At 36.2% G+C, this 12,747-nt stretch overlaps 1 protein-coding gene across 2 annotated transcripts in view; it reads left to right on the top strand.

Annotated features, from left to right (window-relative positions):
- Window positions 1-12,747, top strand: part of LAMA2 (laminin subunit alpha 2) — a gene marked incomplete at its 5' end in the record, with an annotated part of 635,124 nt that overhangs the window by 200,635 nt on the left and 421,742 nt on the right. For both annotated transcript variants that reach the window (XM_080805462.1, XM_080805461.1), the window contains one exon: window positions 525-767. In XM_080805462.1, the coding sequence (XP_080661588.1) occupies window positions 525-767 (243 nt within the window). The remainder of the gene's footprint in view (window positions 1-524; window positions 768-12,747) is intronic.

Below are 12,747 nucleotides of genomic sequence, written 5' to 3'. Positions count from 1 at the left end.
CGTGCCTCTAAAGCTCTGTGTTTTTGTTTTTTGGTTTTTTTTTTTCTTCATAAGAGCACCTAATTCTACCTACATGGTACTTTTCTGAGGATTAGGTGATATAAGTGAATAGATTTTCTAAACTCTCAAGCACTTATCTGCACATGGAATTTCTAACTCATACTTTATACTTTCTAACACAGTAAGGTGAATAAATTGGTGTGTAATGAATGCTTTAGGTGATCATGATTATAATGGAATTTTAAAAATCAGATGAAATGATGTCAATGATTTGTTAGAGACCTAAAAATCTAATCTTAACCCATTTCCTTTAAAGCCATGGCTGTCAAGATGAAACATCTCGTTTTAGCAAGAGGTATTAAACATGAACATGTAATAGTAAAATCATTTCAGGGAACATAATAGGGTTACAGAATAAAATCTGAAATAAAATCTACTGTAGCATTAAGCCTTATATTTGCTAAAAAATGGTGAGAATCCTTTGGAATTCAGAGTTGCCTGTTGTTGTCGTCACTTTTCCCCAGGTGTTCCAGATTGCATATGTGATTGTGAAAGCAGCGAACTCCCCTCGGCCTGGAAACTGGATTTTGGAACGCTCGCTTGATAATGTTGAATACAAGCCCTGGCAGTATCATGCTGTGACAGACACTGAGTGTCTAACTCTCTACAATATTTATCCCCGCACTGGACCACCATCTTATGCCAAAGACGATGAGGTCATCTGTACTTCCTTTTATTCCAAGATACACCCCTTGGAAAATGGAGAGGTAAGAGAAGAAAACTCACCATAAGTACATTTAAGTAGGCCTGTCAGAAAGATGTGAATATATTAGTAATTAATGTCAGGGAGATTTTAAAATAGGATTTAGCAGAAGTACGCTTAAATGAGTTATTAAATAAAAAGGAAAAACCCAAGGTGATTGGAATTTTAACTACCTTCATCCAGTATGTGTCTCCCAAACCCAATAAAGATCAGAAAAGTGGAAATGGGTTTAAGTGAGAAAGTCAATGATTAATTTCACATAAAGAGAATTTTTTTGACAGTGAGATTACTAATAATTGGATAAAAACGAGACTTTCACAGAAGCCTTAGATCTGTGTGTACTCTGGTCTCAAGATGGGGACAAAAGAGGTGAAATTTAGGGAGAAATATAGTTGATATGAAGGGCCTAAATGAAAGGGAATTCTGTTGGGTTTTGCATGTTTTTCGGTTCTCATCACATAAGGCTAGAGTTGGGCTGTTGTTTGTTTGTGGTCAGACTTCTTACATGCTTAATTCAAAAGTGTTCAGCTTCTCTCTCGTGTCTCGGACCCTTCAGTTAAGATTTTACATTTATTCAAACCATGACTTCACATGTTACCCTCTGTGTGATCTTGAGCCAGTGACTATAATCCCCTGTGCTTCAGTTTCATCTCCCATAAATTGGGAAAAATAATAATAGCTCTTATTTCATACGATCATTAAGAAAATTAAATGAGTTATTACATTCAAAGCAGTACAACAGTGTTGACAGATCTGTACTAAACGTTCTGTAACCATTAACTATTTTTATAGTTAAATAATAATAAGATAACCATTATTGTTCATGGTAGTAGGAGTCAGTACTCCTCTCAAATACCCAAACCTTTACTTAGTGATTCTCTTGGATTCTCTAGTATTTCCCTAATTTGTCTCCCTTCAATAGGTGTACTCTGGCTACTTTTGTCCTACATGCTTATATACATCTCAATTTATGCTCAAATCTGGTTGTTGCTCCTCACGTGTACACCAGAAGCTAGTATCATTTTTTAATTCACATTTCCAGTAAACCCATATTCATATTCTGTTAGGCCCACGTCAGCCAGTCGAGGGTTGTCTTTTTCAACACTTTCCAGGAAAGTTAGATTTTTGACATAAATCGATCACACTCCCTTTTGGCACTATTATTTTATGAATGTATACTAATGCCTCACTGTATTTCAAATTCCATGTTCAAAAATACCAGTTTCGGGAAAGAAAAATTCCAAATCGTGCTCTCAGCAGAAATTTCAATCTGCCAAATGACAAAGAGTCAAATGCAGTGAGTCAAACAGCTGTTCAACCTGCTTTGTGCCCAGAGGCATCCGGTTCCTGGCCAGATTGGCCTGAGTATATGGGAGTAGGGAGGAAATGCAGAGATAATATATTTGAGTTGAATTTTTATTATTTTTCCCCTGGATCTAGTGCTTACCAGAACAAATAATTATCTAATACTTATAAAGCTATTTTTTACCTTGAAAAAATGGTCCAATTCAAAAATTGGTTAAACAATATAAAATGTACCTACATGGATATGTAATCTACAAGTTTACATGCATATCCCCAAAGCATGCTCTCCCTACATTGATGGTGGTTCTCCATCCTTTAGACCATGTCAGTCTGCAACATGGAACAAATACATTGTTTGTTTGCTTAGCTGGCTATATTGTTTTCACTCCTAGACACTCACTAGAAACCACTTGGCAATGGTGGCTATTAGGAACAAGTTACTCAAATTTCTCCATGACGTTTAAGTCTATTTCTTTCTCATAAGAAAGTAGATGTTAGGAAAAGAAAGTAATTCAAAATATTTTAAATGTAGTGGTAGTATTTAAGAGTAAGAATTAAGTTCAGACCTCTCCTAAAATACCTGCCTCAATATATATAGCTTACTCTGTGAATAATGTTACTTTTGGGAATAAATAGATCCAGGGATGGTAGGTGAGATATATTCTTCCAACTCACTGATAAAAAAAAAAAAAAAAAAAACTGTGATAAGAATCCAGGTATCTAGACCCCCTGACCTTCCAGATTGATGTTTCTTACATGCTCTAGTAAGACTGGAAGTTGATTTATTTTTTCTTTTTTTTAAGTTGGTAATTGATAAACTCACGAGTTTAGAGGAGATAGAGATGCTGGATCCAGGACAAGTAGAAAGAGTCCTAATTCTGATTTGGACTAATTCACAATATAGAAGAACACATACAAGATTAGAAAACTGGGTTCTGGTCTTACGTCTAGTTTTTGTGGGATCTTGGGCTGGTCACTTAATCTTTCTGAGACTGTATTTCTTTAATACATGAATTAGTTTAATATATAAATTGTCCTAGGACATCTTTGTGTTTTAAAGTAATATGGTTTTGGATATCATCTACAATGTAACATGTGGAAATATTCTAAAATTTTTGGATGTTGGCCTCCAATATTTCCCAGACCAGTGACTGTGAAATAAATCTTACCATTAACTTTTCCTTGCAAAATGATGCTTTTTAGATACCACCTGAAATATAATTATTAGTGCTTATGTTCAAAACTTCCCAGAGAAGTGAAGTCATACTCAAGTAAGAAAAACAAACATACAAACCAGTAAATGCAAAATATGTATGTATGTGTGTGTGTGTGTGTATGTGTGTGTGTGTGTGTGTGTGTGTGTGTGTGTGTGTGTGTATATCCTACAACAGAAATGTTTACAGAGAGTGACAAACTTCCCCAGGTGAGCCAGGGGAAGATCACTTCTCAGAATATAGGTAAGCCAGAAACAACTTTTGGTATTTCACAATTTCAAGGCCAGTATGCAAATTTATTTTCAAAATGGAATAAGGGTTAAACTAGGCATATAACAGAGTTTACCTCCAATGTTGATGGATATTTTTATTAGGTATAGAATTGTAGGGTTGTAGCTTTTTCTCTTTTAGCACATTTGGTTGTTTTCTGGTTCTCATTGTTAATATTAGAAAAGTTAGCTATTGCATAATTATCTATTTTCTGTTTTCTTTGATTTCTTTAAAGATTTTTATCTTTGTTTTTCAGCAGTTTTATTATGATGCTCCAGATATGCACTCCCCAATACAATAGTCACTAGCCATGTGGAGTTATTTAATTTAGATTTCATTAACTCAAATAAAATGAAAACTCAGGTCCTCAGTTGCACAACCACATGTCAGGTGCTCAGTAGCTTGATGTGACTAGCAGCTACCACACTGAATTATACAGAATAGAACATTTCCATAATGCACAAAGTTTTGAGCAGCACTGATATAGATACCTTTTTATAACTGCATTAAGATTTATTTGGTTGGTATATTTGCAAAGTTACACCTTTCATGAGGTCAGGATATAATTCAACCATTAACTCTCCAAATACTTTTCCTTTCCATTCTGTCCCCTCTATAAATACAGTTAGTAATTTGGAACTTCTCACTGTGTTTCTTACACTGTCTTTTGTATGCACTCATCCTTTTGGCCTTCGTTCTTCATTTTAGATATTTTCTCTGGTTTATTTCCAGTTCACTAATTCTCTCTTTAGCTATGTAAAATTTGGTATTAAAACTATTAATAAGATTCTTAATTTCATTTATTACATTTATCAGTTCCAGGATTTATCTTAGGTTTTTTTTTTTGTTTGTTTGTTTATTTTTTAGATTTTTATTTATTTATTTATTTGACAGAAAGAGAGGCAGCAAGAGAGAAAATACAAGCAGGTGGAGTGGGAGAGCAAGAAGCAGGCTACCCGGTGTGGGGTATGCGGGGCTCAATCCCAGGACCCTGGGATCATGACCTGAGCCAAAGGCAGAGGCTTAACAACTGAGCCACCTAGGCGCCCCATAGAATTTATCTTTGTTTCATTTTCAAATAGTTTAGTGTCTAGTTTTATATTGAAATATTATATATTTATATATATATTTAACAAGACTATATTTACATTTTTAGTATTCTATCTTTATCTCATTGAACATAAAGTGACAATTATTTAAGAGTTTTTATTTGATAATTCTAATATCTGGCCTCTGTGAATGTATGTTATCTGATCTGATTTTTTTTATGATTCTTACATCCTCAAGTTTCTGATTATTTTTGCATAACAGAAGTTATATTTTAAAATGTGTATGTAGAAATAATTTGAGGCCTAAGATATTGTGAGGATTTTCTGATGCTTCTGTCAGACAATGGCAGTACAGATGACCTTAATAAATATCAGATGATTTTACTCATGTGTGGAATTTAAGAAATAAAACAGATGAACATAGGGGAAGGGAAAGAAAAATAAGTCAGAATCAGGGAAGGAGACAAACCATAAGAGACTTTTAATTCTGGGGAACACACTGAGGGTTGCTGGAGGGGAGGTGGGTAGGGGATGGACTAAGTGGGTGATGGACATTAAGGATGGACTTGATATAATGAGCATTGGTTATATGTTATATGCATATGTTATATGCATTATACGCAGCTAATGAATGTTATATGTGTTATATGCAGCTAATGAATCACTAAATTCTACTTCTGAAACTAATCATATGCTATAAGTTAATTAAATTGAATTTAAATAAAAAATGTAAAAAAATACAGTTTTAGTGAGTAAAATTCCTAGGACATAGATGATTCAGAGCTGTGCTGTAACCCTGTAACAGCTGCTTTAATTCCAGTTTACTTAAGGCTTCCTGTTTTTGGAGTCTAAACCAAAGTATGTGGGATTTACCAAAGTCCCACCCATACAAGTCCTGTCTTTCTAGTACACCAAGGCCAACAAAATGCTACTTACTCTCTCGGCCATGCCTTCTAGACAGGGAAATGCCCACCAGACAGAAGCTGTCACAATATGCCAATTACCTCTTTAGACGTCTTTCTTCTTGATATTGAGAAGGTGATTTTGTACCCTCTTATAACTCCTAATGACTTTAAGTAAATGTTTTGACATTTTTCTCCACTTGGTCTAGCTGTTATCATTGGGTGTATTAACCCTAATTGCAGACTCTACCATAAAAAGAAACATAGTCTCATATGCGTTCTTTTAAAAAATATTTTGGAATCATTTTAGATTTACATAAATGTAAGAGGAGTGTAGAGGATCCCCATGTCTACTTTACCCTGCTCCACAAATGTTAATACCTTACAAAGCTACCATGCATCTGTCAAAACCGAGAAATTAATATTGATACATTACCTTGATACACTGATACGTGATTTCATTCATGTTATCATTAGTGTCTTTTTTGTTTTCTGGGATCCAATTTGGGATATCCAACTGAATTTAGTCATTGTGTCTTCTTATTCTCCTCTGATATATGAAAATTTCCTAATCTTCCCTTATTTTTCCCTATCACTTTTTAAAAATTATTTTTATTAGCATGTAATGTATTATTTTCCCAGGGGTACAGGTCTGTGAATCATCAGGCTTACACATTTCACAACACTCACCATTGCACATACCCTCCCCAGTGTCCATAACCTAACCACCCTCTCCCTACTCCCCTACCCGCCCGGCAACCCTCAGTTTGTTTTGTGAGATTAAGAGTCTCTTATTGTTTGTCTCCCTCCCGATCCATCCCTATCACTTTTAAGAAGACTAGTCAAGTGTTTTGTGACGTATTATTCATTTTGCATTCTCTCATGTTTTCTCATGATTAAACTGGGCTTCTAGGGAAGAATATCACAGAGGTGAAACAGCTTTTTCACTGTATCATGCCTCTTTCTTTGTAATTGTATATCTTTTGTCTATTTCCTTTTTATTGGCTTATGAGTCTTACTGTAATTTTGTTTTGTTTTGGTTTTGTTTTTTTGTTTTGTCTTTTCGAAAGAGAAAGGTGGGGAGGGGCAGAGGGGGAGAGAGCATCTTAAGCAGGCTCCATGCCCAGTGAGGAGCCTGATGCAGGGCTCAGTCTCAGGTCCCTTGAAATCATGACCTGAGCCAAAATCAAGAACAAGACACTTAACTAACTGAGCCATCCAGGCGCCCCAGTCTTATTGTGCTTTTAGGTAGATTTTTATTAGTCTCTAAATATTTGCTATGACTGGAAATACATTTTTTTCACTAAGCATTGGTGATCATTTGCTTCCAGTCCTTCACAGTACCCTTTAAATATAAATTTAAGTCAGAGAATAAGAGAAGTAAGAACAAAGTATTTTTAAGACCCACCCATGAAACAAGGCATTATAAAATAAGCATATCTCAATTTTATCACACTAAGTAATAATGTTTATGTTATAGGTATAGAATATTTATAGAAAATAGTTTCCTGTAACAAATATCAAATCTATGGAGTCTAAGGTTTATTCCTTGTCTGGAGAATTTTGGGGATGTATCAAAATGTTTAGAAAATTTTAGAATATTATACTACAGATGAAAAGTCCATCATTTGAGACCTGAATAGTACCTTAGGTACTATTGGTCTATTAAAATCCTTTAATAATGTCTTTGAGTATTAAAGCCCTCAACTTCAGCTTCTTCTGTATCTACCCTTTAATACTGCCCTTTGTCCATGTCATTATTAGAAACTATTTGACTTTTCCTTCTGATCTCTTGAATTTTAGCAGCATCATCTCTGCTTATTTCTTCTACTTGATTTGTTTTTCCAGCAACCCCCACTCTTTCCCCTCCACTCTCTGGCTCAGCCCCTTCTCTGCCCTCTACTTCACATTTCCTGAAAGAGATCAACAAATGTTGATCATGTGGATTCACCAGAAGGATACTTTAGGGCATATATTCCATCCCCTAGACAACTAGATTCAACTACTTCCAAGAAGGAGATTAGTCCTGCTGTCTAGCATTCTGGGCTTGCACCCAGAGGGAGAAGAGTTCACTCTGAGCTATGAGATGTTCAAGTCTCAGGGCCTGCCAAAAGACAGTCAGTAGAGGACAATGGAGGTATAATAATTTGACCCAGTATATTGTTACCCAAACTGTAAACAGAAGGTTTTGAGCAAAAGCCTTCAAGGATTTTTATTTTAGAAAAATTGTTTATCAGTAATGCCGAGAGAGGGCTTAGCAGGCAATGCCTTGCCTTGTTTTGAGAATGATCCTGAGCTTCCTAATAGGAGTTGTAGGGTATGAAGCAACAGACTCCAGGGGCCCTCCATTACTCCATTGCTTTGAGGCCAAAGAGAAAAACTTTGGTGGGAACATCTACATAGGTATACCTCTCCAGGAGTGCAAGACGGAGTCAGTTCCATCAAGAGCTATTAACTCAAGTGTTGCTCTGCTGGAAACATCTGCCCCAAGTTGCTTTTGAGACCTGCTAATAAGAACCGCCACTTAGAGACACTGCTAAAGACCATGCTTGCAGCACTGGTCCCCCCCCAAGCTTGGCTTTCCTTGGACATCATCATGGGGGGCATTTGCAAGAGCTATTTCTTGGTTCAGGCTTTATAATTCAGTAGATTTGGGAAGTGTTTAAAAAGCTGCAGGTATTTTTTAAACAAGTAGTCCTGGTGATTTTAGTGTTCCTCCTCCTCACTTATTGTTCAGCTATTTCCAGCTTTCCCAAACCTTGGAGAAGAACTGATCATCAGCTATTTATGGAAAGAGTATCAGTCATTCTAGCTGCAATACTTCTAACTAAAGAGACTTGTGTTTTTCTGTCAGGAGACATGATGGGCTTTGCCTGACTGAATCTCTGGGTGGGTTCGAGTTGAGTAAATAAAATTTGAGCTGTAACTAGGTTGTGGATGGCTGAAGAAGTGGCTGAAAGAGGAGAATCACATAACTACTATGGACTATGAACAAGGATGGGGATGTATGAATGGGGCACTACTTTAGGAGACCTAGGATTAAAATCATCATAAATGATTTTCTTTTCTATGAGATTCTCCCCTTTCTCTGGCTGGGATTATTCCTTTTAATTTATTGGGGTTGTCAGTAGACTGCTAACTAAATATGCATGGTTACCATAGTAATTTTTGCTTCAATTTCCTCATACAGAGGAAAAGTTATTTACATATGATTTCCTCTCCTTACCAGTCTTCTGGACTGCAACTCAAATGGAACTTAGATTAACTTTGATTCTGCTTTTGAAACATGGCAGGCTTACATAAAAATCCCTGAAGAAACCATCATTAATTCTTAAAGACACTTTTTTCCCCCTGTAAACTATATGTAGAGCTTTGATACAATTTTGATTTCCTATGTGACAGAATTTTATATACACAGATAGAATATTTTTCTTCTTCTTTTCATCACCTGACATTATGGTGGTTCTTAGAACTGCAAATATTGGAGGATGAAGAAATGAACCCAACCATGTATTTTAAACTGTTTCTGAAATCTTTCTTTGATGTAGTATTGTTCAGGCTATAGCATCATTGTCTGACTCAGTTTTTGTGGAAATGAGGAACAAGCCTTTCACAATTATCCTTGGAGTTGTTCCTTTTTGGAAAAGCATCCAGATACCACTAATTTGTTATGAATAGAAATTTAGGGAAGTGCTTATTTAGGGTTTCAGACTCCCTTTCTCTAAAAATAATTCTTGTATTGACCAACATGGTGCCGGTTAGTATCTTGAACAACATGAGAAAGTACCTTATTACAGTGAGGTTCACCTGGCATCTTCCAAAACAGCAAGTTTCAATTCTAGTTAGAATACACAGAGTACTTGAGTATTTTGGAATTACACACATATAAAGTTCATAATTCATTTAAAAAACAGACCTTTGTAATAAAGATTAAATTGAGACGACTGTGTTCTTCCTGTTGATCAGTTTATAGTCTCCCCTAGCAGTGTTGTGCTTAGACAGTATTAGTAAATTCTTGTCAAGTTAATACAGTATTATTGAAAAATCATGAAGGCCAGAGAAAGCAAGCAAGATTGGAATCTTGATGAGGTAACACCAATACTTCGGGGCTGGTTATATCAGTGTTATGGAAGAGAATATACCAAGATGTGTTAAAATGAACAAACAGAAGAAACTTATGCTTCTGTTAAGCTAGGTAAGGTAGCACAGGGTTGTAGTAGAAGGCGCTAAAGGATAGCTTGCTGTCTTTTGGGGTATTCACTAGATTTGGCTTTCAGATATAGCTTTGCCATTGATTAAATGTGGCGCTCAGACAGATGAGTATCCGGTCCACTGTGTGTCCCAGCCAGTTCACCTGATATAGTAAAGATCAAAGTAGGTCGTTTATGGTACTGCCTCCTTTGTCTACAGAATATGAGTCCAAGTTCTCTAGTTCAACCATTAATATTGGCTTAAGCTCATCCCTGGTTGTGATGTGTCTGAGCTGGCTTAGCCTGGATTAAGACTAGGGTGCATGGAAGTAGCAGAGCCCTGCTGTGCTGTTTTGTATGATCAGCACTGTGAGGGGAGGTGACTAAACAGGAATGAAAGAAGAATCAGTGCAATAACCATGAGCTTTCTGGAATTGAAAGAGACAGAAGAATAGATGAAGGTCTCAAGTGCTGACATGGGTTAGTCAGGGGCCTGGGAGCTTATGATAAAAATAGCTAACATTGATCACACGCTTGTTTTATGGCAGGCACTACTCCAAGGATTTATAAGTAGAAACTCATATGTGCTAATACTTATCTCATTTTATAGTTGAGGGAAATGTGGTATAGAGAAGTCAAGTAATTTGCCTAGGGTTCCAAGCTAGTAATTTTTGGAGCTATTATTTGAATCCAGTGTATCCTCTGAGAACCAGAAAGGCACAAGAACAAAATTTTCTTCTGTGTCCGGGATTTCCTTGGCAAATCTGGGCACTGCAAACCCAGGAGGCCTCACCTCCTAGCAGACTCTGCTTCTCTCTACATGAGTTTGCACAGACCCGGGATTGGGCTTCTGCCTTATTTTTAGCTTGGAGGGATTTAATCTTTTAATGTTTTATGTTATGAAAAAATTCTGCACTCTCCTTTTTATCTTTTTGATAGTAACTTACTTTAAAGAGTAGATTTTCTTAAAATTTGCATTCTTACTTTTGTAATCTTTTTTTTTATCTTGCTTAATTTTTTTTAACCATTTTAATGATTTTTAATTTCTAGTTTAAAGAGTTTTATCTTGGTATATTTACATTTATCATATATTGTTTTTCTTTTTTCTTTTTTCTTTTTTTTTCTTATTTTTTTAAAGATTTTATTTGTTTATTTGACAGACCAAGATCACAAGTAGGCAGAGAGAGAGGAGGAAGCAGGCTCCCTGCCGAGCAGAGAGCCAGATGCGGGGCTCAATCCCAGGACCCTGAGATCATGACCTGAGCTGAAGGCAGAGGCTTTAACCCAGTGAGCCACCCAGGCGCCCCAGTTTTTCTTTTTTAAACTTTATTCCAGTAAAATTTCTTTTATATTATCTCTTATACACACACACACACACACACACCCCTACACCTGTAATTATTGTTTTTAGAATTTGATGGGTTCTGGGACATCTGGATGGCTCACCTTGTTAAGCGGCTGCCTTCGGCTCAGGTCATGATCCTGAGGTCCTGGGATTGAGCCCCACATCGGGCTCCTTGCTCTGAGGGGAGCCTGTTTCTCTCCCTCTCCCTCTGCCTGCTGTTTTTTCTCTCTCTCTTTCTCTCTCTCTCTCTGTCAAATAAATAAATAAAATCTTTAAAAAAATTTGATGGGTTCCAATTGTATTATATACTTGTCAGAATTGTTTTCTTGTTTTTCATTTTTTTGAAAAATCTGGCTTTTATATCTCAAGTAACTTTTTAAAATAATTTTGTCAGTTTTATTGTAGTTTATATTTTATTTTTAACTTCTTAATTTTTTTAAAGATTTTATTTACTTATTTCACAGAGAGAGAGAGATTGAGAGCACAAGCTCAGGAAGCACAGGCAAAGGGAAAAACAGATCCCCACAGCAGGGAGCCTGATGCAGGACTCGATCCCAGGACCCTGGGATCATGACCCGAGCCAAAGGCAGATACTTAACCAACTGAGCTACCCAGGCATTCCTATAACTATACTTTAAAGTATTTTACATTATTTTTGATCATTTTATTTTGAGCTTATTTTGTACTTTTATTATTTAAATACTATTCTGCGTGTCTACATTTAGTTGTTTGGGTATATTGTGTTCACATGGCCCACAGGAAATGGGATCATACAGACCACAATAAGGGTAACCACACAAAGAGGGGCCTTGTATCTCTTATCCCCCAGTTTAGATCGTTATTAGCCCTTTTAGCTGTCTGAAAGGAGTTCCTCTAGAACTTAGAGTTTCCCTTCAAAGCTGAACCTCAAAAAACTAATAGCAATGCAGAAGATCCACTGACCAATAGAACTTCTCAGGATAATACTATAAATTTATACACATGACTGTGAAAATTCTCCAGGATCTTAAGACAAGTTACTCTAAAATTTTACTGTATGAAATGGCTAAATAGTGAATGAATATTTTAAACACATAAGGAAGATGGTATAGGTTTTACTAAGAGAAGAATCCTCAAAACATATCTGGTTTGATTTTAATAAGAATCACATTTCAGGAGACCTAATAGAAACTATATTAATACAGTTTTAGAAAAAAATTAATTATAATTTCTATACATAATGGCATTAGCTATTCCATATAACTTGCTTCCAGGTGTGGTTATAGACTGAGTGAATCTAGACTGTGAGTGTCCCAGAGACTACACCATATTAAATAGGTCAGTGACAAAATAGGTAAGGTAAGATTTATCACCAGAGTATCTTAAGGATATAATTCACTGATTGTACGTAGGTGTCTTAGTTCAGGCTGCTGTAACAAAAACACCATAGACCAGGTGGCTTAAACAGCAAACATTTCTCAGTTCTGGGGATAAGAAGTTCAAGATCAAGGTGCCAGGATGTTTGGGTCTTGCTGAGAACTCACCTCCAATATCCTCACTTGCTAGAGGAGGCAGAGAAAGAAGCTTTTTAGTGTCTCTTTTTATAAAGAAAGGCACTAATCCTACATTATGAGAGCTCCACCCCTGATGACCCAACTATCCTCCAAAGGTCCTACCTCCAAATGCTGTCACATTAGGATTAGGGTTTTAACATATGAATTTGGGTGGGA

This window comes from Martes martes, assembly GCF_963455335.1.
Source record: "Martes martes genome assembly, chromosome: 6".
In the NCBI taxonomy this organism is placed as follows: domain Eukaryota; kingdom Metazoa; phylum Chordata; class Mammalia; order Carnivora; family Mustelidae; genus Martes; species Martes martes.
This window is presented reverse-complemented; position numbering and strand designations above follow the sequence as displayed.